The 27,708-nt window shown below is 31.0% G+C and overlaps 1 protein-coding gene across 1 annotated transcript; it reads right to left on the bottom strand.

Annotated features, from left to right (window-relative positions):
- Window positions 1–2,513: 2,513 nt before the first annotated feature.
- LOC107923408 (F-box protein At3g07870) lies at window positions 2,514–3,990 on the bottom strand. The gene is made up of 2 exons (XM_016853619.2): window positions 2,885–3,990; window positions 2,514–2,694 (listed from the first exon to the last, which is right to left on the bottom strand). Exons 1-2 carry the CDS (start codon window positions 3,988–3,990, stop codon window positions 2,514–2,516), a joined length of 1,287 nt encoding a protein of 428 aa, XP_016709108.2.
- Window positions 3,991–27,708: the final 23,718 nt, after the last annotated feature.

The following is a 27,708-nucleotide window of genomic DNA, read 5'->3' as shown; positions in this document are numbered from 1 at the left end:
GATTTTTGAGCTTTTCAGGTGAAAGGGTAAAAAAAAACAAAAAAAAGAGCAAAACTACAAAAGAGACCAAATTACGCAATGTGTAAATATTGAGTGTTAAAGTTGCTGTTATGTCAATTTTAAAAGCTAGTACCATCCAATTGGTTATAAAAAAAGGCATAATTGAATAGCTGGGTGATATTTTGTAATTTTTCATAGTTGAGTGACTAAAAAAGAAACTTATTGTTGGGTGACTACTAGCATAATTTACCCTTATATTTTTAATGAAGTATATATTTTATTTTTTTTTCTAATTTTATTTATTTATGTTTTTATAATTAAATTACTAAAAATAAATTTATGCTATACTAAAAATATAATAAATAATACTAGAAATCCTGTCACATGCGTATGCGTGTGAAAACCACAAATTTATAACACAAATGTGTGCTAAAAAATAACATACAATAAATAATGAAACGTATGATTTGAAACTAATTAATAGTAACACATGAAATATGTACGACATTAAAATTAAAAAGAAAGAGATTAAATTGTTTATTATTGTGTTGTCATCAATCTTGAGTTGGAGTCGAGTTAACTTGTGATTCTAACTCAATCAAATACATTATTAATATATAAAATTTATGGAAGTAATAAAATGTGCATAATAAAAATAAAATTTATAATAATATTAAAAAAAAGCTGAGTGGTAAATTAAAGGTTTTACTAATGCAATTGATTTGGATTCAAATTAGACCTTTCCAAGGCTGGGTAGCTTGCTTGGCTTGACTTGGGCCGGGTTTGGATAAGAATTTTTGTATCTTAGGTCGATTTGGCCCGAATTCAATTTAAATATAAAAAATATTTTATAAATTTAAAATTAATTATAAAATATATAAAATATCAATTAAAAATATTCTTTTATTTTTTTAATAGTAAAACAAACTTTTTGGATGAGCCAACAAAAAATGGGCCTAAATATGAATTTATTTTTGAAATGGACCTCGACCCAACTTGACCTATGAACAACTCTTATTCAAATATCATTATATGCATATTTTTATTGATTTTTTTAATTAAAAGACTAAAACATCCTTGCATAATATAGCTTATTTTAATTATGGAAATATATTTATGTATTTTTTTTAACTAAGTTGGTGACCCAATTGAGGAGGACGCCGACTCAATCAAGAGTTTAAATAACTATAATACATCCATCCATATTCAACATTCACTCGAACTCTAATTAAATTATTTAAAACATAAGTAATTAAAATTTAAAAAATCAAATAATTTATTGATTATCCAAAATGGACTCATATCTAAGGCTGCCATAAGTAATTACAATAAAAAAATGGTATAATGTTAAATTTAGCTCTTAACGTTTATATTTTTTTGTCAATTTGACCCTTAATTTTTTAGCTAAATTTAGCCTTTAACCTTTTAAAAAGGAGTTTGATCATTTTTTTTAACAAAAATATTGACTGAAACATTAATTTTTAACGTTACTGATTTGGCAACTCGCGTGACAGTCTATGTGCACAACATGCTAACATAACACCATTTGTTTCATATATCACGTCAATAAATAATTCAAACATTACAAAAATAAAATAAAATAAAATAAAATAAAATTAAAATTAAAAAATATAAAAGGTTCATAAGATCTTAAAAAATTAGCATGAAATGCGCGTAGATTGTCATGCAGGCTATTATGTTAAAAAATTTAACATTTTAATTAACATTTTTGTTAAAAGAATATTATTTTGACTCTTTTTTAAAAAGGTTGATGGTCAAAATTGATTATTTTTAGAAAGTTAACGGTCAAATTTAATTTAAAAAATATACGGTTAAATTGACAAAAGATGTAAATATTAAAAACTAAATTTGACATTATATCATAAAAAATCATCTATAAATAATTTATATGATTTTGAAATTAAGGTTTTTTTACAATTTTTTTTATCCCACAATTTGTTACCTTATCATTTATATAATTTTTATATTATTGTAAAAGTTTCTCAATCAACAATTTCATTCGTAATAAAAATTAGAATATAATGATATTATTAAAAACGCATACTTGGTGAAAAGATTTCTGTTAAATCTACGATCTAAAACATGTGCTTTCTCTTTTACTCTTTTACTTTTTTATTTTTATTTTTATTTTATTGGTGTTTCTTTACTATTTTATTGCCTTTTATTTTACGTTAGTAAAAGTAACAATTTTATTGTATTGAATATTTAGTAGTAAGAATTGTGTAATTTTTTAAGTTTTTATGTTATTTGATTTAATTTTAGTTAATTATTTTTATTTTTAAATAATTTAATTAGAGTTGGAAAGTAGGTTGAATATGGATGGATATATAACAATAATTTTATATTTTTAAAATTTAATGATGTGATAAAATTTTATTGTTCTCTAAAAGTTTAGTTTTTAGAATAATAAATTATTTTATGAAAAAGGAAAAAGAATAACAAAAAAGAAAAAGAAAAGAATAACTAGTATGAAAAGAAACAAGTGTTGCTCTTTAAGATTGAAAAGTCCCTTCCTCGGTTTGAGCAACTTGAACATCATGGGCTATGCTCTTCACTTCCCTCTTGTTTTTGTGTATGGAAGTTCTTAAAATTGTCGAGCTGGTTATTGAATTAGATATTGAGAAGGTGAAACTTGGAATCATTTTCAGGTCTGCAGGAGAATTGGCTCTAAAGCTGTTCAAGGGGCAGCAAACAAACTTCAATGTAATAATCTCATCACTATAATTAAGACTTTTTCTCCCAATATCGGTTTCAAATAACATTAATTCAAATTTAAACCGATCTTATGGTGAAGAAACATAATTCTAGGCTTTAGGTATCGATCCAATTGAGGCTTGCAACATGAACTACTGTTGTGAGACACCTCGGAATTTCTTCATATGGAACTTCGACATCTTGGAACGTCCTGCAATGTGGATCATAGACAACAAGTGCTTTATTTCTGTACTGCAGTAAGAGCCCTCCACTCTTCAATAGGCACAGAACCTGGATCCATTCTTTACGCGAATGAAACCTCGGATCATTCGAGGAATGACACTGATAATTTGCCTGTAACATCTTTGGTACGTAAGCTCCAATGCTAAATTGTTTGACCCAAGACTCCTTCACATCATACTCCTTCATCACCCAAATCTCCAGTTCTTCATTATCGTCATCAAAAGAAACTGCCGACAGGCAACCTCGTAGAACAACAAGCTCATGAATTCGCCTGTTCGAAGCAATGAAATTAGGCCTAGGGACCTCCTTGAATTGTTCAGTAGCCAAGTCAAAGGACATAATAAGGTTAGTAGTAGCTCTCCAATGAAGTTTCCCATTGACCAAAACTTGAGATTTTTGCCACACAAAACGGAAAGGAAAGCTTCCCAAATTTCTCCATGTGTTGCTACTAATAGTCAAAATATGAACCTCAACAGAAGATGCTGCAGTCTGAGAGGCTGGACGCATGCCAAATCTAACAACACGACGACGAAAATACAAATGAGTTGTTCTTTTATATGATATCTCGACAACCTTATATTTCTTTGTGGTAGGATCAAAGCCAAATCCTAACACCCCAGCATGATGACTACGCTTCGGTAACTCTACATAATCCCTGGTAAATGGATTATAAATACAGAGTTCAAAGCTTGGGTGAGTGGCACTCAACAATAGCAATCCATTACATGAACTCACCAAATGGAAGCTTAGCAACGGTGGTATGGTAAGCTTCTTTGCTATCACCATCACGTTTTCATCGTTTGGATCGCTCGATAAATCTCCAAAATAAAGCTGGTTTTGGATGCAATGACCCATGATTTGTAAAATGAAGCTTGGATCGTTCTCAACCATGTGTTTGAAATGCTTTTTGAGAAGCAGTTGATCTTGTATGAAGGTACGCCAGGCTCGACATACAGATTTGGATTGAACTAAGCTTAGGAGTGGAAGCCTTGATAGTATCTCAAGTGCAACCTCTTGAGGAAGACGATCCATTTCGCTAATGGGTGTTTTTTTCTTTCTATAATTTCTTCTTCGTGAAGTAGTGTTGAGAGGTTTAATAGTAGGAGTAGGTTGTCAAATTAAAGATGGCTTCGTGATGGAAACAAAATTGAAATTGATTAGAATATTACACCTTGACATCGGCTAAATCGATGTTAATAACAAATGACAAACAAATAGAAAAGAACAAACAAAAAGAAAAAAAGTAACCAAGTATTAGACATGGTAATAAGTAATTTTATACCCACAAGAATGCGGCCAATTTAGCTAAAAACTCCGGTTAAAAAAGAAAAAAGTTAGAGAATAGATCGATTTTTATGATATTTATCAAAATAGGCCATATTTAGAGAGAGAATGTAAAAATTTTGCTGACAAGAAAAAGCACTCAATAAGATGCTTTTTTTATTGTATGACCAAAAGTATCGATATCCTTAAAGAAAAAATCAATACCTTTCGCTATGTATCGATACCATAAAAAAAGTATCAATACCTTTGACCATGTATTGATACCTCTCTTCCTCCTTCATATTTTGGTGCTGTAATCGGTAAGTTGTATGATGGGGAAGTCAAGTATGGTAGAAGGGTCAACGGGAAGTGGCAACAACGGTGGTGGATTTTTGAATTCAGCTTTTAGTTTCATGGGATTCAGTGTTAAACAAATTAGGAATTCAATTCAACTTTTTTATCTTGCCAAAGTCTTTTTCTTTCCAAGCATTTAAAACTTAAAAGGTTCCACAACTAGAAAGAAAACCCAGATGTTGATAATGGTGAGTTTTTTTTCCCCGAGGGAAGGTTTATTTTAGGTTTTGTCTATATATTTTTAATATGTATTTTTACTTTCTTTCTTCAAAATCTGCTTATTCTAATAAATATCTAGAAATCGACCTATTATCTCAAATTTTTTTAAACGGAGTTTTTGGTTAAGTTAGTCCAAGAATGCAACATACTCCGACAAATATATATATAAATAATAGGGTAAACTATAAAAATAATCACTTTTGTTTGTTTCAGGTTACATTTTAGTCACTTATGTTTGAAATACTACGTTTTAGTCACTTATGTTATTATTTTGTTACGAAGTGATCACTCTTCCGTTAAGTTCCGTTATCTCCCTAACGATAATTCTACGTGGCAGTCCAACTAGATTTTAAGTGCCAACTTAGATTTACTAATGGGATGAGAATAGATTTTTTATTAAATAAATTTAATTAATTAAAAATTTTAAACCCTACATCTTAGTTAAAAAATCGTTCATCTCCCCTTTTTTTTAGTTTTCTTTTTCAATTGACTAAAAAAGCTATTATCATCAAAATTTTTTATTCACGTACAAAAACAAAAGAGGATTCAATAGAGGGTCCAGATATGTCTTCTTCACAGACAAATTTATGTTCTAAAACTTAAAATGAAGTGGTTGTCGAAAAATAAGAAGATGATAATCGTTTTTGTTCCCAATCATTATTATTTTCAATTCTTCACGTTCTTGAATAATTAGTTTCTCAATCCGATTTTTTCTGATCTAAATCGGCTTGTTTTCTCACAATCCCTTTGTGGGTATCCCTTTTTTCTGATCTGAAATTATTTTAGTTGTTAATATTCATATCAAGAATTTTAATTTAGGGTTTTCATTAAATAATAAAAAATTCAATCTTTTGTTTTTCAGTATTAAATAAAAGAGATAGAGAAATGCAAAGAAGACATACCTGAACCCTCCATCGAATCCATCTTTATGAAGTAGTCAATTTAATTTCAACTATTTTGATCTTAATAATAGTTTTTCCAATCAAATAAAAAAAACTATTAAAAAAAGAAGGGACTGAAGAAAAATTAAAAAGGGAAGATGAACAGATTTTTTAGTTAAGATTTAGGTTTAAAAATTTTAATTAATTAAATTTTTAATTAGAAATCTATTTTTATCTCATTTAGAAATCTAAGTTGGCATCTAAAATCTAGTTGGACTGCCACGTAAGATTACCGTTAGAGAGATAACGGAACTTAACGGTAGAGTGATCACTTCGTAACAAAATAGTAACATAAGTAACTAAAACGTAACATTTCAAATATAAGTAACTAAAATGTAACCTAAGACAAACAAAAGTGACTATTTTTGTAGATTACTTTAAATAATATGATTCAAAAGATAATGTTTTTGAGTAAAACAATCGATTTTCAATTTGATTAGTCTAATTTATTTATTTAGTTTAATTAAATAATTTATTAAAATAAAAGAAAATCACTTCAACTAACCATTTCAACTGGTTTACATGTCAACTAATCCAATTTCTTATTTTGAAAAGGTACCCAATTAATTCCCAATTGAATCATTGGTGCGCGTGAAATAATAAATAACATGAATGTGAATATATAAAAATATCAAAATTTATATATGATACTAATTATAATTAGTTAAATTTTATATAATAATTTTAAATATTATGATAAGCCTAGAAAAAAAGTTTAGGATACAGAAGTAAATTATAAATTTTGATAAGAATTAAAATATAATTTCACTCATAATTAATTAATATATTTATAATTTAAAAAAACTAAATTAAAATATTATATTTTTAGACGTAAAAAATATAATATTATTTTTACTAATTTATAATTTTATACATTTTAAAAAATAAGAAATATAATATTCTAATTTTTGGGAGAACAGTCGCTGCCTGTCGCCTATGTTTATTATTATTATTATTTAAATTATTCAATACATAAATTCATAAATCGTTGTTAACAAAATTAGATATTATTACCCGGCTACGCCCGAGTTTAAAAGAATTAATTATAAATAAAAATTTAATTTTATTAAATAATTATTATATAAGTATTTAATATTTAATCTTATCTAAATAAATTTAAGATTACGGTCTAGTAATTATGATAAATTATGATTTATATTTAAATCTTATATAAATTGAAATATAGAAAAATAACATATGAGAAAATTAAAACATGACACGGTACAAAAAGTAACAATAAAATGAAATAAATATATGATTTATATGAGCTTTTTGCATACTGTTGATCTATAAATAATTTGAATTACGAACCAAGCTGTGAATGATTGTATAAATTAACTTATTTAAATATAAATAAATAAAATCAAATATTAATCCTAATTAATTATGTCTAATCATTTAAAGTTTTATTTTTATTTTTCAATTGCAAGTCTTCATTCTACAAAAAAAAAATCATTTAAATGTGATCCACATTTAAAAGTAAAATAAAATAAATATTTGGATAATTTTATTTTTTATTTTTTCCTTAAATTGACTAACAATTAATGTGCATGCTAATTGTTTTGGTACAGAATTTTTTTCATTATAATAAATTATTTAGATGATATAAAATCATATAAATGTGATCCAAAATATGAACATAATTTTTTTTCTAAATTTAATTGAGATAATAAACTAAAAAATATTAAATCAAATTATATATGGCACAAATATAATACTAAAAGAATAATTAACTTGCAACCGAAAATAAAAGTAATATAAATGAAAGGATTTCATCTCACCCCTGCTACCCAGCCTTCTGGCTTGAGCCAAAAAGAGCAATCAAAAGAAAAAGGGACGTGTAAAATTCTCAAAGCTAAACTTCTACAGAGAAGTAATGTACGTTCTTTTTTATAAATAGTATAGATTTAAGTTGTTCATTTACTATTTAGCTTTTTATTTTCCATTATATAATGTATACCCTTATAAGTTATAACTGATAATGTATAAATCAACTATTACATATTATTTTATTACAATAAAATATTAACTATTATGATCAATTTTTTTAAAGGAAAAAACCAAATCATTAATACGATGACTAAATAAATATAGACATACCACTAAAAACCCAAAGGCAAAAACAAATTCAAATTAATATCTTACCCCATACACCATACTTAGTGCCTTTTTTCACCGGAGGTATTAGCGTGAGAAACATCCGAGAAGTTCATTTCAAATCAAGTAGTCCACATGAAATAAGGCCACCTTTGCAAGTTTATGGCCAAATTTGACAGCATATCTACGAATCCATCAAAAGGACAAAAAGCCAAAATGAGATTGAAGTATCATACGATTACGAACCAGTCAACCGACTTCTAAATTCACAAACTTTCCTCTATTCAACGCGTGTATAAGTGGATTACAATCCGATTCTAAGATAATAATATCCAACCTACTATTCTTCAGCTAAGAAAAAACTTCCCTGCCCGATAATGCTTGGGCAACTTTAAAACAGAAAAAAGGACTCGTAAAACCTAAAAATGCAACTCAACAGCTTCTCAGTGTCGCAGGGCTAGAACTTAAGTTTGAAAAACCACACGGTCTTAGGTGATTTTTTGGATTTAAATCCGTTTAAGTCAATCTTACTTTAAAAAAATGAAAATTGTATAAGCCCAATTTAGCCCGAGGCCCAATAAGACCCCAAAACCAAACAACCCAAACCAAACCCAAGATTCAAATCAAACCCAATTAAAAACCATCAGCCCAAAACTAATACAACCTCAAACCTGACCCAACAATCTATAAGACCAAAAAACCAAACCCAAAAAAAACTAAACCCAATTCAACCTAACCTGAAGTCCAATTAAGCCCAAAACCATAAAACATGAAAAAACAAAAGAAAACCTTAGGTGCGCCGCACCTAGGTTTGCCCTTGTCACGTCCACCGCCACTAACGCGCCTGCAGCTCCGCCACTGTCATGGCTCCCTCCACTTGCACTGCCACTTGCAAAACATTAATAGAAAAGACATTAGATTGATATGATATCTAACAAGTTTATCAAAATCGGCTATAAAAAGCCTTTCAAAGGATTGTAATTTTTTCTGATGTTTTTTTGAATAAAAAAGACTGATTCCAGCATTCAAAAAAAAAAAAGAAGAAGCAGTCGAAGACAAAAGAAAAACAGTAGGCAAACAGAAAGAGAAACAAGGTTTAAAAACATATTAAGGGTATCTCTTTATTTTATTTTTATTTTCTTCTTTTTTTCGAAACTATTTTATATATACATATATTTAAAATATATCAAAAATAAAAAAATAAAAAAATGATCTTTTTTTTGTTTCAGCCCCCATGCACGGCGGCGGTTCGATGACTGGACCCATGACCGAAAATTGGAAGGAGGGAGAGAGTGTTGAGAGACCGACGTCGCGGTCCGATGACTGGAAATTGGAAGGAGGGAGGGGGTGTTGAGAGTTTTTTTTTCTTTTTTTTTTGGAGTTGGGAAGGATGAAATGACTTTTTTCAAAAAATTTTGACATATAGGCCTCCAAAATGAAGTCATTTTGGGACTGGCCTCAAATGCCCAAAACGACGTCGTTTTACCCCTAGGATCAGCGTGCTGACCCGACCCGCTAGTAGTATCCGCGTGTTTTCAACAAATGGGTTATTTGCGTATTTAGCCATTCCTCTTTTTTATGGTTTTGCAATTAAGTTTCTTTTATTTCTAATTCTGCCCTAAAATTTTGCTTCGATTTCAATTTAGTCCCGTGTAAAGTGCTGCGTTTTGGAGGGCGGGGATATTTTCCCTTTTAGTCCCTCCTTGTTATTCGCGCACTCGATTCGGTCCTTTTCGCCTTATTTTTATTCCAAATTTGCCCCAAATTTCTATTTTAAGTCCAATTTTAGTCCTTTTTTTTGTTATTTTAGCTACATTATTATTAAATTAATTAATATTATTAATATTATTAATATTATTACTATCATCATCATCATCATCATCATCATCATCATCATTATTATTATTATTATTCTTTATATTATTATTATTATTTCATTTGTTTTATTTTACTTTAACTTTTTTTTTGTGTTTTATTTGTTTCTCTACTTAATTATCCTTTTTATTTTTGGTCTGTTTATTTTTTCATTATTATTATTTCATTATTTATTTACTTATGTATATATTATATATATTTTCAAAATTTATATTATTATTATTATTTCTTATTTTGTTTTATTTAATATTTTTATTTTATTTTATTTTACAATTTGATTGCTTGTCATTTATTCATTTACTTTATTGTCATTTATTTTCACTTTATTATTGTTGCTCATATTATCGCATCTATTATTATGTTGTTACGAGTTTTAACACTGTGATTTGTTTTCACATTTTTACTACAAAATCGTGTTACATTAATCCTTGCTCGATATATAAAATTTTGTTTTTTTAAGCAATTTTTCGTAATTCGAGATTCGAAAATGTTGTTCCCTAACTTACGGGGTTTCGATTTTCTCGATAATTTTGAATAAACGAATGTTAAAGCATAGAATTTTAAATGATCTCGAGAATTATGAAAAGATCGTGCTCTAACTTTCGGAATATGATCTCTTTTTAAAATCGAGATAATCAAATATCTTTCAAAATAAATAAAATTTTTAGCATTTATTTGCGTATCGGGAATTTAAGACATTGTGTCCTAACGTACGGGATATAATTCTTTTCCTTGATTAACGTAAAATACGTCATTTTTCTCAGAAAATTTTTAATAATTAAACGATGGATCGTGTTTTTCTTCAAAGTTCTCAATTTTCGACACTAAGACACTAATTGATAAACTAGGTATCAATTTTGGGCGTTACGAGGGTGCTAATCCTTCCTCGTGCGTAACCGACTCCCGAACCCGTCTTTTTGAATTTCGTGGACCAAAATCGTTGTTTAAATAAATCAAACCATTTATTAAAAACAACCATTTTTACGAGGTGACCCGATCACACCTCATCAAAAAGGATTGGTGGCGACTCCCTTTTTTTTTCGTTTTCATTTTCAAAATCAAGTCGACCTCGTTTTTTGAAAAAAATGGTTTCGACAAGAATTCTTGTAAAAATTCTCTAAGGAATCGAATCAAAGTAGAAGCAAACTCAAAATGAAAAAAGAGCAACGAACAAACAAAAAAGCCACAAAGAAAAATAACACACACCAAGTGTTTGAGCAAATGTTCTCAAAAGTATTTTATTACTTTAAAGGTTTACAACTGAGTGATCACAAATGAGGGTGTAACACCCCTAACCCGTATCCATTATCGAATTAGGGTTATGAGGTATTACTGTATAAAACACAGCTCAGCACAATCATTCCTCACCTTTCATACACCAAAGAATTAATAAACATTTAAAATTTATCAAATATAAATATCCACAATTCACTTATTATAAATTCGAATACATGAGTTCTAATTTCAATTTAAAAATAATCATACCTTACTGAAAATGTATCGTAAATAAGCACATTTCAAAAATTCTAACTAATTCAGTTCAAACATATACCAAAACCCAACTGATCATGTTCCATAATTACTAAAATTCGAACCAAACTTGTATATATCAAAGACATGTTCAGATATTTAATAATTCCAATATTCAATTCCCTATATCCATCACATTAATGCCATTTTCATAATTAAATCATATTCCATTATATATCATTACATTACACTTCATACTTCGAATATATGTCAATTTCTATCTCATTAATCGTATATCAAACATATCATTTGATAACTTCTACACAAGCTCATAATAAAACCAATTGAATCATATTACATAAATTATTATGCAATCACATATGAAACTTAAATACATTATAACATGGCCGAACATACTAATAATGCATATATACAAGTGCGCAATTCATCCTAAAAATAAAAGCCATACTTAACACTTGAACACAAATAACACTTAGTGTGCACCTAATTCATATCTATATTAATATACCTAAACTTCATATTTTATCCTAATAACTAATCTTTATTTCGATCTCACCATTATCAATATCATAAACATATCAAAATGAATTATATATCATATTCGAATTTACAAACACACATGAATGTATACCTATATTGAGATTAGCAACAACTTGACATTTTTAACTATCCATTAAAACTAACCCAAAACATACTTAAACATTACCATCATTTACCATTTGAACCCATACCAAAACAATAAGCCAAAATAATCATAAAACATATTCATTACTTACCACTTAGCCACCAAACCTGTTAAGTTAATATACCATCATCCATCACTCTAATTATACCTCATTTCATATTTCCAAAATGAGCTAACTATTGAAATGACTACCAAAACCAAACTCATTAAACATTTTAATTAAGAACATGTAAAACCAAACTTAAGCATAATAATCAAGTCATTTTCGCATGGCTTTAAATACATACTCATTCAAAATAATTAACTCCAAGATTAGCCTATACATGCCACATAACCGAGTCTCAAAACATTATTTACTGAAATGATAATCAGATAGTGTGATGTTGTCTCCATCAACTTCCAACCCGAGCAGATCTCCGAAAATCTATAAACATAGAAAAAAACACATAGAATAAGCTTTGAGAGCTTAGTAAGCTATAAACAAATAAATAACTCAATAACAATAACAATTCAATTACCAAACCAATTTATACTATCATAATCACGTTTAACTTCAAACTTACAATTTCATATAATACATATACTTTCATTTTTCCAAATATCCATACAATTAAGAATAATATATCATTCAAATTGCTAAAGCCACGATATCAATAATTAACCTAATATACATAAACTCATATACGTATATTAATGGATCATTGTATAATTATTCTTACTTTATATCATTAAGGCCGTACATAATCATTTATATAAGTTTGCACACAGGTCACAATATGATATCAGTATAATTAACTTTTGGACGAATGTACTGTATCTATTATCAAGGTAACATTCAATTTCAAAACCATAGTACCATTATATGATCGAATATATACACACCCATAAACATATATGCTTGAATCAAACTTTAATATCTCATACTTACTTATTATGTAGCTGAATATACATATGTCTATACCAAAGTATCATACACTATTAAAATCATAATATCAATGCATAAAGCCGAATCTTTAAACACTTGTTTACATATACTCATGTATTAAACCTTAATACCACATAATTACACTTAACTTATGGCCGAATATACTTCACAATTACTCACAAATTGAAACTAACATCATACATATGTTTGTATCACATAACAAATAATCAGCTTACCTTATTTTCAAGGAAACAACAAGCTAACTCATACCTGATCATTTAGCTCATTTAACGTATTCGATTACCACATCAACATAAGGTCTTTTAGGCATAAACTTATAATAATTCACCGGCATAAAGTCTGCTAGGCCTAAGCCTGAATGTCACACCGACACAAAGCCTACTAGACTCAAAGTTTGATTTTATACATCGGCAATAAACCTGCTAGGCATAAGCCCTATTTAATTCACTAGCACAAGGCTTGCTAGGCTCAAAGCCCGAATATCACTATTATAAAGTTGTCTCATAAACAATTCATATATAAAAAATTCTAGATATTCCATATAGTTCATAAGGACTTTCAAATGTTATAACTCAGTCAAAACGAATGCATGGACATAGTTACCATGCTTATACACATTCGACATTAGCATATATTGATTCATATATTTAGTTTCAGCATATATACTTTGCATTTAATTAAAATTAAGTATGTCTATTTGCTTATAAACTTATCTCGGACGATGAAAAACCGGTACGGATCGGCTAGTTGATAACTTTAGTTTTCTCCCGATCTAAATCCGATTTTCTCTTTTCTTGATCTAAATTAATATAAATTAAACTTATTAAATCAAATATTCAACCAAATTCATCCTAAAACACAAAAATGGGCAAATTACACTTTTACCCTTGATATTTCACATTGTTCACAATTCAGTCCCTATTGCATAAAACACAAAATATGCAAAATCTCACAACAACATAGTTATGCCAAATTTTCCTTATACTCATGCTAGTCTATATATTTCATTTATTTCACATTTTATGTAACGCCCCAATTTTCACGAATTCTGTGAATGTTGGCATAGGTTTAATTATGTTAGAGGGACTCTAGAAGGCCCAAGCTTAAGATAGAACCCGATAATTTTAGTTAATTTTTGTTCCATAAGAAAAAGGGAGTGAAATTATGAAATAGGACCTATGTGAAAATGTTTGAAAATGCTATAGGCTAATTTGTAGTGGCCAAATAAATAGTAGTGCAAAATAGGAGGATTTGCATGTCAAATTCCCCACTTTTAATGTAGTGGCCGGCCAAGGTGATGGATAGTTGATAATGTATGCATTTTAGCATTTTAATAGTTAATGGATGATGGGCATTAGCATTTTAATAGTTAATGGATGATGAGCATGGTAAGCATTATGGGCATATTTTTATTGGAATTATGGCATGAGTATGGCACAAATATTAGTATATCATTTATGTGTCATAAAATGTTGAGTGATAAGAATAACAAAAGGAAGTAAAGGAAGGTTTTTGTTCATTCTTTGTTCTTCATAGCCGAATTTGAGAGAGAGCAAATAGGGGAGGAAACCCTTGAATATTCGGTCACTAGGAGGGGAAAAAATTGAAGGTAAGTTCTTGGTACTTTGCTTCTATCTTGATGTTCATGAGTTCTTCTTGATTCTACCCTAACTCATGAAGCATATTTTGGTTTTTGGTTGTTGTTTCATGTTCTTTTGATGAAAAATGGAAGATAGGTGAAGTTGAGCCAAACAAATGATCATGCATGTGCCTTAGATGCTAAAGGGAAAAATCGGCTAACATATTGTGCTTTAAAATGATGAAATGGAGATTATGCTTAAGTAAAAATCATAGATATGTGATGATTGATTGGTGATATACATGTTTAAATAACATGCATGCAAGATAGGTGTATGAAAGAGTGATTTGGTAATAAATCTGCTTGGGACAGCAGCAGTAACGTGACTTTGGAAAATCACCATAAATTGTGGGAGATGAATTAGAAGCTGAATAAATTATGTAATTAAAGCTTAATGAGTCTAGTTTCAAATGAAATAAACGAGAACATATTTTGAATTCTGTACAATAAGAAATTCGATTTGTAATGAAGAGTGGTCAGATTAGTCAAACAGTGAAACATGGGAAACTTTAAGAAAAATCTGGTATTGATTGGCCATACCCAAAATTATGAAAATTTTATGGATAGAAGATATATGAGTCTATTTTCAGGGAAAATTAATGGCACTTGATTTGGAGTTTCGTAGCTCCAGTTATAAATGATTTAGTGATTGTTGCTCAGGAAGACAGCTTGCAGTGAAATTATGATTATGTGGTAAACATTGACAAAAATTTGTTAATGAGTTGCTTATTGATTTCTTATAAGCTTACTATGATCTGTAGGTGTGGTTGGCCGAATATCGTAAGGGGTTAATACGTAGTTTGTATTTGAATAGTTAGATTAACGTGTTAGTAATCCAATTGTAGGCGGTTCGTGTGTGGATCTCGTCAGCATATCGTCGCAAACAGGTGTGTAACTAACACCCGCTTTCTTAGTCTAGATCGGCAAAAGTCGAAAAGCCGAAATGCCGAAAATCGGTATTTTGTAGATTTGCGAGTGTGCGAATGCTCGTGAGGTAAATCGATTAATGTTTTTGGTAAGCTGCAATGTTTGGACTGCAAAGTGCATGATTTCTGTGCCCTCGATATTTTTGGGCTTAATGGGCCAAAATTGGAATGATGGGCCAACGGGCCCAATTCGGTAAGAACCTTCGATAGTGATCCTGTTAGTACGTGAAAGGTAGGAATATGCATGAAAAACCCTAAAATAGATAAATTACTGAAATACCTTTAAAAGTGGAAAATTTACAATTTTACCCCTAGGAGATAAATTATTGAAATACCCCTAGGGTTAAATTGACCTAAATGCATGTTTGACTGTTGTTATTTACTGCATGCCATGTTGTTATTATTTGATGCATGGGACTGGGATATTGACAGAGGAAGTACTGAAAGTGGCTTGTCCACGTACTAGAGGCTTTGCCTTAATTTACTGTTAACTGAGTAGCAAGGCTGCAACTGTGGTGGAGTGTTGGGCTGGGTGGGTTGAGCTATTCCCCACATAGAGTGTATGGCTGGTACGGGTGGAGTGTAGTGGTTGGTGGGTTGAGTAGTCTCCCCAAATGGGCTTGCATATGTTTACTGATGTTGCATGTATTTTGAAATGGGCCTATGGGCCATACTGTTATCTGAATAAGGGGCTAAGGCCCAGTTTATTGTAATCTGAAAAGGGTTCTGGCCTAGTACCACTGTTACCTGAATGGGCTTAGGCCCAATGGGCTTGAGCTGACTTGGGCTTTGAATGGGTTTTCCTTACACATTGAGTTTCCCCAAACTCACCCCTTCTTTAACCTTGCAGGTGAGCTTTGATGTGGGTGACTTGGAGCCGGAGGGGATTCAGAGTGGCCATGGTGAATACTTTTGGGTTTGAAAAAAAGAGACTGGTTTTCTTATGTTATTTTTAATTTCTATTTAATTTTTGGGTTGTAATAAGGCCATTTTAACTTTATTTTCTTATTTGATTTTTCTGGGATTATATTATTAAAAACAACTTTAAATTGATGGATACTAATTCAAATGGGCTAGACTTAGGGCGTGATTTCAAAACGATACTTTTTTTTAAAATAACACGACGTCACGAATATTCGATTTACCAAAGAAATTTCAACTTGTTATAACAAGTGTGGCAATGGATGTGGACATGTCTAGGATTGGATCCAATCGGAGAGCTTGGTACTTAAGCAGCCTTCATGGCTCACCTCCTCTGTTATGGATACCTACCTGGTGCCCAGCTTCCATTCACTTTAACCTATAATGAAATTATCTTTTAAAACACTAAGTAGGTTTTTTCTGGATCAACAATATAAAATGTTTTGAACGCTTCGATGTGGCATGTCGGATCCGGCCATAACGTCTGGGCCGGGTTTGGGGTGCTACATTTTAGTCCCTCAATTTATTATTTTTTCAATTTAGTCCTAATTACTTAAAATCATCAAAAACTCCAATACAAAACATGCTAATCTAAAACATATATTTCATATTTCATCATCAAAAAACAAAAATCACAAGCTCTCATCAATGGCATAATTCAAAATATTCATCAAAACAAAAAATTTAAGCATGGGTTGGATAGTATTCGAAGCAACGATCTAAAAAACGTTAAAATTATCAAAAATCGAGTCCAAAATGACTTACCAATTTAACATGCAATTGTCGAACCTCATTTTGCAACAATGGATGTTTTCATTTTCTTACATTCGGCTATATGAAGGAAAATGGACTAAAATCATGGTTTTTTTTGGTTTTATTAAATATATCATTTACTAACCATTTACCTTTTTAACCTTTAAAAAAATGCATAATTTCCTTTATGCCAAGCCATTAACATCCACTAACATATTAATGGTATAATTGCAATTTAAGGCCATCATATTTCAAAGCCAAAGCCAATTGACACCTTTAATAAATAGAATGCAACTTTTGCATTTTACGCGATTAAGTCCTTTTTACCGAATTAACCACTTAAACGATAAAATTTCTTTACGAAAATTTCACAAAACTATAATATCATGCTGTAAATATTAAAATAATAATAAAATAAATTTTTCAATGTCAGTTTGTGGTCCCGAAACCACTGTTTCGATTAACCCTAAAAACTGACTGTTACAGAGGGGGAAAGCCTCTTATGTCCACTAAACTAACTAATAAATTAACTAAGGCAAGTGCGCCTATCAATTAACAGTATAGCTATGGTGAGCACAAATATCTTTCCATCGAAGACTGCAATTACTAGTAATTATCACCTTTCTCATTAGATTCTTGGTTCAACTTCTCTTCAGACTCAACAAACACCTTTCCACTTCCCAAAGTAAGTGCGTTGACTTTTTTTTTGGGTTGGTTTTAGTGTTACTAGGTAAACTGCCTTGTAGTCTCTCTGAAACCAATTTAGCAAGTTGACCAATCTGATTCTCGAGACCCTAATAGATGCTTGTTAATTCTTTAAAGCTGCTTTAGTGTTCTAAAATCTAGTTTCAGAAATTGAGATGGATTTAACCAACACCTCTTCAAGATCTGACTTCTTTTCTTTTTGTTGAGGTTGCTGAAAGTCTGGATGGGGTTGTGAACTTTGATTCCTTTGACCACCTCAAGAGAAGCTTGGATGATTCCTCCATCTTGGGTTATAGGTATTGCCATAAGGGTTATTCTAAAGTCTAGAATTATTAACCATAAACTTAACTTGTTCATGCTCTATGTTAGACTTCAAGGGTGGGCATTCCTATTTAATTATACTCGCTCCAGTCACATCACTTTGCCTCACCGGAGTCATCTAATTCCTTAAACTCAAACAATCTATTTTTCTACCAAGAGCTTCAACTTGACTTGCCAACATAGTAATTGCATCTACATAATAAACACCGACTGCCTTGGTAGGCTTTGCTCTCGTAACTTGCCTATGATAATTATTCAATGTCATCTCCTCAATAAACTATTGAGCCAATTCAAGTCTTTTGTTATTCAATGTTCCCTTAGTTGTTGTATCAATTAGTTGCCTAATTGAGGGATTCAAACCATTATAAAAGGTTTGAAATTGTAGCCACAAAGGTATACCATAATGAGGGTGTTGGAAAAATCCCAGTTTGAAAATGGTTTTCTTCTATAGTGGAAAATTAAAATTTTGAAAACCGACTTGATTTGTGATATTTATAGCAATAAACCATAATCGAATTCATACCTGTATTTTTGACTTAGCGGACGTTCATTGTTCTCGACTTTCAACTAAACTATTTTCTCCACTATTCTCGTACCATGAACCGCTTCAAGTGTGGGCTCAAACCAATTGAATCGAAACATAGAACTAGAAAAAGTTTTCTCTCATTTTAGGATGAAAACAAAAATTCTTTCTTTTTAATAGAAACCAATAGAATTGTTATTTCAAAAAAGTATATGTAAATATTACATATCAGGAAAAGTCAATCACTATCAAAAAGTGATCAAATCATCTATCACAAAGAAGGATGACTTGTAGTCACATTTACTTTTCATCAACCATGTAATGCCAATGAAAGGATATCATTTACCCATGTTTTAGGCTATGGATTCAATTGTTGTGAATGATGCTACATACTATAGAAGTTATGCACCCAAAGTACTAGCTTTCGGTTCCTTATTTATTTGAACTCAGGCTTTTACTTACGTCAAAGTGTATGAGTCACGCATACATAGTTCGCCATTCGTTTAGGATTTAAGTATTCCATACTATGAACGTCACAAGTGAATAAATCCATACATGGATTCATGATCTATTTTGGTTGGGTCTTGTCTGATGTACAGTCTGTCTAGTCAGTCACAACTATGTCTCTATCTTTTGGGAGTCATCCGCTTCAAAGCCCATGACAAAGTATGTCCCTAATTGGATTTGATAAACGACATATTATTCTTTTAATTGGCCTGCTCATTTCCGATTAAACTAAGGACATATTTAGGTTCGTCTACTAATACAAGCTATCTTTCCATACTATGATCTGACCACATAATACCGCTTAGTATTAGTTAAACATTTAGACAACCAATGAGCAACATTTGTTTCCATTTTGCTTTGCATGCAAAACCAATGTGAGCACAATTATACAAAGTATATTAATGTAATCAATGAATTTGTTTTATTAACCAATCTGTTCGAAAAAATTACTAGTTTACAAATGAATATAATACACTCAGTGCACCAGATCCAACAAAGGGCATTTTTTCAAAGGATACTTAAATCTCTCCCATGTTTCGTAAAGTGTCTCAAGCTCAAATTGAGGAAAAGAAGAGATACCATTCCTGAACTTGGCTATCTTGGTTGGTGGAAAATAGTTCAACAAAAATTTCTCTATCATCTGAGCCCAAGTAGTGATGGAACCTTGTGGTAGTGATTTCAACCAATGCTTCTCTCTATTCTTTAAAGAAAATAGGAACAATCTCAAGTGTATGGAGTCATTAGAAGCACCATTGATTTTAAAAGTGTTACAAATCTTTAAGAAATTTGTTAGATGTGCATTTGGATCTTCATCTCGTAAACTATCAAACTGATCATACTGCTACACCATCTGAATCTGAATTGTATTCGACTTGATTTCAAAGTTATTTGCAACAATATTTGGCCTAATGATATTAAACTCAACCCAATTCAGAGTTGGCTTGACATAGTCATACATAGTCAATGAAGGGATTTATAATTTCTTTAATAATGTTTTCTTCCTCTTGACTGTCTATGATAGTTCGATGTTGATCTAGTCTTGCTTCTCTAACATCTCTTCAATTTTGCAAGCAATTTTTTCAATCTCACTATAAAAAATTATTAATTCTAATGGGTTGCCTCTAGTCATAAACTAAAAGAACTTGTCACAAACCAAATAAAAATGAGCCAATATATCAAAATTAAATAAAAAATAGAAAAAAATAAAATAAAATGGTTAAATTAATAGAAATAATATTTTCCTAATATTTTAGTCCTTGATGTCTACTAAACAAACTAATGAATTGACTAAGGCAAGTGCACTTATCAATTAATAGTATAGTTATGGTGAGCACAAATATCGTTCCCTTGAGGATTGTAATTACTAGTAATTATCACCTTTCCATTATTTAACCTAATAAATTAAAAAATCGATTAAAATTAAATCAAACTATTTAAATTAACTAATGAAATGCACTAAAGAATAAAACACAAAAACAACCAAATATCAACCAAGTGACAAAACAATACCTAGATAAGAATCTACCTAAATTTCATCTATAGTTCTCAATCTAGTTTATGTAATTTCTTTCATTAGCTCTTTGATTTATAGAAATCCCTAATTTATGCTTATATCTCTTTCGAGCATAAGAGGAACTAAATCTAGGTTGATTAATTGAAATTTCTTTCTAATTTAAACCCCTATTATTGCATTAATTTACTCTATGGATCCCTTATTAGATTTAACTCTAATCTAGTAGATTTATGTCGTATTATTTCTAGGATTGTATGCAACTTCATTCAATTATGCAAGATCTAATCACAAGAAGGGTCTATTCAACCTCAGACTTATGCACATCAAATATGGATCGACACTCTAGAATTATCAACCCAAGAACAATTAAACATTTATAATTGAAAACAAAGGGGTTAAGATTTTATTGCATAAAACTAGAAATCAAATAATAGAATCCATCCTAGGGTTCATTTTCCATAGGTATTAAGATATTTAGTTTATAATTGCAAGAACAAACACAAAAAAAATATAATATAACCACCAAAATAAAAGAAATCCATGATAACTTCATTCAAAACAAGCTTGGACTCTTGAATCTTGATGGAGAATTGATTGGAAATCGGCTTCAATGGTGTTCTTCTAGTAATTTTCGTGCTATCCTATGACGACTGCTTTCCTCCTATTTTATTTCCTTATTTATACCTTCTTAAAATCCCCAAAAAACTAAAAATTGTAACTTTTAGCTATTAGCGCACATGGTTTGTGAAATTGAAACGCCCTAGACACACAACTGTGTGGATCACAAGGCCATGTGGATTGACCTTGTGAAATTTTTCTGCATATGTACAACTTCTAAAATGTTCCAATGTTCTAATTTCTATCGTTTTTTACTCCTATTGCTTCCAAATGCCATATTAAGCATCAAAACATGAAAATAAAATATATTTCACAATTAATGTCATATAATCACCCAAATATGTACTAAGAATGAGGCTAAAATATGTTACTCTTGACACTTATAACTTCTATTTATAACTGAGCTCCCCCAAATTCAACGATGCGGATTGAGTTACATCGACGATCAAGATTTGTGCCTATCAACAAGATGAGAGTCTTAAGATACATCTTTATCCCTTAGGATTTATAATAATTGCCTTGGTACTCTAGTTTTACTGGAGTGTTTCACTAGGCCACCAATGTTTCAAGTAGATGAACTTCTCCATATCTTGTACGAATTAGACAAGTTCAAGTGGGTCAAATGAGCCCCATTGAATCAGTTGACCTCTACAGGATGTTTCGTGTGCAATGGTCACGAGCTTTGATTCATGGCCCATGAAGCTAGTACTTTCTCGAATAAATATTGCCCATATTGAACTCAATTTATCCTTAAACATAGGAATATTTGCATTACCTTTAACCCAACTTGTCAGTGGCACAACCAATGATAAAAAAACAATAGAAACAACCCAAAAAACTGGTTGAACAACAATAAAAAACCAAGTTGTGCTTCCATTCAATCTTGTACACACAAAACAACAAGATACACAACATTAGCAACTTCCTAGCCTTGATGTTGCCAAACACAAAGGTTTCAATTAAATCAAATGCTCCATAAGAGAGGAAGAATTTTAGCAAGGATATCATCATTGAAACTCTAAGACTTCCTTCACCCAATTGATGACTGAAACATGTGGACTATGAACCCAACATGTTTTCAAACATCCTTAAATTTAATGCACCCAAGGGAAACATGATCAAGGTTTTTTGTACCATCACAACGCCGACAATCAGGATTAATAGGCACACCCTTCTCAATTAGGAGCTTATTATAGGGAATAAAATCATGTAACAACCACCATGTAAATTGTTTAATTTTAAGAGGTAATTTTAGCTCATAAATCACAGACCAAGGGTTATTGATCCTATTAAAGAGAATATTAGAAAAGTGTATCTTGTATCCTTTCTTGACAAAGTATCTTCTATCATCTATAAAATGCCAAACTTACAAGTCACTTGGTTTATGAGAACTAATGGGAATAGTACAAATATGACCAACATTATAAAGGGCCAATATGACCTCCAAAAGCTCTTTATCCCAAGCTATATCATTAACATTGAAAAGTTCCTTAGCCATCAAATCTTCTAACTTGGGTAAGGGGTACAAACTAACAAAAAATATGATTTCATTAAGGATCCAAGCATCTGTAAAACCTTGATCAAGGCACTATCACCTAATCGCCAACGCATACCTTTTAACAAAACCCATTTTAAAAAGAAACCACACTCTCCCAAATGAAATAAGGATTATGTCCTTCCACTTTAAGAAGCTCACTGTAACACCATTGCCCGACCTGATCGTCGGGTATGAGCTACAGAATGCTACACTAATTATCGGAGAAAAAATGATCAAATAAATATCCAATTCATGTCATTATATATTTAAACACATGTATGACACATATATGGTATAATATACAATCAATTTCGGGACTTATACGGGCTTATGAATACTCTTATACTAGTCCGCACTCGAACTAAGACCAAATTGTAAAGTTTTAAAAGTTCTTAGACCAATGTCGCACTTCATCATTTTCTTATTGCCGCGTGGTCATCTAGTATGTCATATCATGACGACAAACATATACTCGTCGTGATGCCACTCTCTGAGTTGGCAACGTTGCGACTCCAAAAGTTTGAGGTTGCGACATGGCCTCTATTTTTGGGTACTTATCTCCTTTTGGTACATAAATTACATGTTTTCAATCAAATCATAATGCTACCAACATTTATTTAACCATTTCACTTATGCCAAACCTAATAAAACATGCCAAAATGAACTTGTAACAATCTGAAATTAACCATTTAAATTAAGATACAATCCATGTCATTCATTCAAGTTCAAATTCACCATTTACTTATCTAATCATGACAATTTTTCTTACCATAGATCAGTATGTGCATAACCCCTCATTTTGAGTATCTAGTAACCAAATGACAATGGAAAGAACCAAATCAACCATACACATAACCTATATTTCAAGGATGGCTATCATTTTTATCACTTTACATGCCATTATGCTTCTTATCCTTTCCAACTTTCATACGTATAATCTTTATCATGCCAACACCTATCAATTAAGATCATTATGCAAACAAGCATCACACATGGTCAAAATGTATACCAATTTGATCACATAGCAAGCTAATTACATAGGTTCCAACCATTATCAACTTATCACATAACATTAACACCAAATTGACCATTTGCACAACAAATGTAACGCCCCAAAACCCGACTTAGAAGTTTAGACCGAACCTCAGAGGTTACATTGATCACCGAAGTGATCGTAAGAAAAATTTTAGTTTCACCATCTAAAAAGCAAATGGTATTTAAGTTACATAAAACTATTTGTTGTAAAATCCCGATATTACAAAAATTTCAGTCCAAATGACGCTTACGTGTGTAAAACCCAAAACTCATACCACAATATTCAAAATAAAATTTACAGTTCAAACCATTGATTTATAAAATACTTTTAAAGTTGATTCTAAATGTGGCTGTCCGACACCTCTGATGTACCGAGTCTAGCAACAGCATACGGAAATACCTGAAAAAAGGACACTGAGGGGAGTGAGCTACACGAGCTCAGTGTGAGTTCGAAATGACAGAAAAATGAAAATTAAGTGCCACAGTTAAAAAAATCACAATGACAATCGGATATCTAAATAATTATCACAACCAAAACATAACCATTAGTACCGAACACATTGATCTATATATCGTTAATCTCGTAATTAGACAGACAGACAGACAAAATGGGGAACAAATGCATCAGCATGAAACCCATCCATCCAGCTAAACACCTCTTCGTCCCCCATTCACACCACAAATGAGCTATAAGAAACTCAACCAGCCCTACACACCACATAGGACCTCAAAAGGCCCATCCAACCCTACACACCATACATGTAGAACAAAGTCACGTGAATAATAGTATACAACTGAGTTACCAGAAGTATCGTACTGTGCGGTAAACTACTATGCAGACATATTACAGTTAAAACTGCCAAAGCAGATCAGACTTCCTTCTCTTCATATCCCAAACCTGAAATCATAATGCAAATGCAAGAATGCACACCAAACACTAACAATTACATAGGCCCAGAAGCTTGTAACCAGTCAATCAATTACAAAATTGATGTACACAGTTTCCAGATAGTCACACATACACACCCACATCACTTAACCACTGAAGCAGATACTCATTTATTAGGCAATATCACATTAATGAGTCACTTAACTAATGCAACGATTGCATATAACATATATGTCTGAGCCAAAATAGAGTCTCAACCACCCTTTCTAAGACCTAACCATGGGTCAGAACACACAGGATCACAAACAAGTGAAAACAGACACAGTACAAAAATTGGCGACATAAGGCCACACGGCCGTGTGGAAGTGCCCAGGTCATGTGAGGGTCTACAAGCCCATGTAAAGGCTATATACGCCCGTGTGGAGGGGATACATGCCCGTGTGAGCAGCCTGTGTAACTCACTATCAAAAAGTGCTAAAAATTAAGAATATATGAGACAGGTGTGGAGGGGACACACGCTTGTGTGGCCACTCGTATGGTCACAAAACCACCCTAAAATTGGTCAAAAACTCAATTTTACAAGGTCAACACGAACCCCAAACCTTAACAACCCAAAAGCATATCAATATCACACCCAATTTATAGTCATCACCATATTAATCGACCTTTCAAAATGTCTATTTCCCAACACATAAATAGTGACAAATTCCACAGAACAGGCCAAAAATTCAACAATAAAGGGGAAGATTCCAACACATATGAAATCAAAAAACCCTACCCCATCGATGAACCACAATGATTGAAGACGAATACGGTGCAGGAACAAAACAATGAATTAAGAAGTTTCAAGAAAAGAAAAGGAAATCTAACATGAGAAGAGAGGGAGAGGAGAACAAAGAAGACGAAGAAGAAAAAAGTGTTTTCTTTCTATTTTTATTACTTATCAAATTTATCATAACCAAATTAAAATAAATAAATAAATAAATAAATAAATAAATACTCAAAACTTAAAAGAAACAAAAATAAAACTAATTCCTCAAAGAGCACATGAGGACTCGAACTCAAGACCCCAAGCTAAACTAAATGTAACAACCTCATTTTAGCTAAATCAAAATTGTAGTTTTGGGACCACAAATTTGAGGTTAAAAATTATTTAAATATTATTTTTGGTGTTTACAGCATGTGAATATATATGTGTGAAAATTTCATGAGCTAATTTTATAGTTTAATAGCTCAAGGTGAGAAAAAGGACTTAATTGCGTAAAATGCAAAGTTGCATTCTACTTGTTAAAAGTGCTTAATTGCCATGGCTTATTAAATGAAAGGTCCTTATGATGTAATTAAACCATTATTAGTGGCGTTGGTCATAAATGACCTTATATGTGAATTATGCATTTATTTTACTAAGGTTGAATATGGAATTTGGTAATTATGTTAATAAAAATTAAACAAAACAAATGATGTTCATTTGTTCATCTTCTTGACCGAAAATAGAGAAAAGAACAGATTTTTGAATGCTTAAACCATTCGGCACTTGTGTGGCTTGATTGAGGTACGTTTTGAGCTTGGTTTTTGATGATATCTATGTTTTTGTGATCGTTGCTTTGAGTACTAGCTAGCACCACTTTTTTACTTATAATATACGTAAAAATTGTCAGTCAAAGTGATTAATTTGAATGAAACTTGACTTTTTATCAAGGAGTTAAGAAAAAAGGATTCAAATCTCACGTCTTAATGCTTGAGTTCTTGAATTTTTGATGATGGAAAATGAGTATTTGTTGATAGATTATCATGTTTTGTAAAGTGACTTTTAGTGAAATTGCATAAAAGGGGCTAATTTGTGAAAAGATGAAAATGTGTGGTTAAATGTGTGAAATAAATGAAAATAAGGGCTGCTATGAAGCTATAAAAAATTCGGCTAGCATGGGTTGTCTTTAGATTTCATGAATTTGTAACTTTATGAAATAAGGGACTAAATTGAATAAATGTGAAATTTAAGAGGTTAAAGTGCAAAAATGCCTAAATCGGTATTTTGGATGAAATTGAATGAATAAGTGATTAAATAAGTTAATTTGAATATATATAGATCAAGAAAGAAAGAAATCAGATTTAGATCGGGAAAAATCGAAGGTTATGAGTAATTAATCCGATTTGTCATTTCCGAGTACCAGGTAAGTTCGTATGTAGTAATTTTATTATAAATGTATGTTATATGCTTGGGTATTACACAAAATGTGAGTATGAGATTTCAAATGTGTTTGACAATGAAATCGACAAGTGAAACTCCCAGTTGAACCTTAGGAATAGTTTAGGATGCTAGTCACATGTCATTAGATTAATGTATTGGCTTCGGGCCATGATATCAGCATTACGGTTGTGAACAATACCTTGATTTGGCTACGGGCTATGGTATAGGTATTTAGAGAGGAGTTACCTTGATTTGGCTGCGGGCCATGGTATAGGTACTCCAGGATAAGTTACCTTGATTTCGCTACGGGCCATGGTATCAGTACTTATCGATTGTGATCTTGAGTGTCCGATTTCTATTCCCATGGTTCAGCGGGTAAAAGAAATGATGTGGTTGAGAAAGAGGTTAGTATGAGGTGATACAGGTATGTATGGAACCTAATTGAGTATTATATTGAGAAAGTTCAATGAGATGGTATTTGATCATGTTTTAAGACATGAGAAAGGTTTGTGATTAATGTGATTTTGATTTGGTAATGTGAAAATAGTTAAATTATATTTATTTAATGAATTGAGTTATTCACTTATGAACTTACTAAGCTATGAAGCTTACTGTGTGTTATTTGTCTATGTTTTATAGATAATCAAAACTAGCTCAGACTCGGGGATGGTCAGAGACTGTTATCATACTATTGATCACTTTTTTGGTAATTTGAACCTTGTAAACATGGCATATGGCATGTATAGGCTAGTTATGGTACTTTGGTTGTGAATATAGTCACGAAATTTGGCTTATAATGTTAAT

The sequence above is a fragment of the Gossypium hirsutum genome, chromosome A11 (genome assembly GCF_007990345.1).
Source record: "Gossypium hirsutum isolate 1008001.06 chromosome A11, Gossypium_hirsutum_v2.1, whole genome shotgun sequence".
Lineage (NCBI taxonomy): Eukaryota > Viridiplantae > Streptophyta > Magnoliopsida > Malvales > Malvaceae > Gossypium > Gossypium hirsutum.
This window is presented reverse-complemented; position numbering and strand designations above follow the sequence as displayed.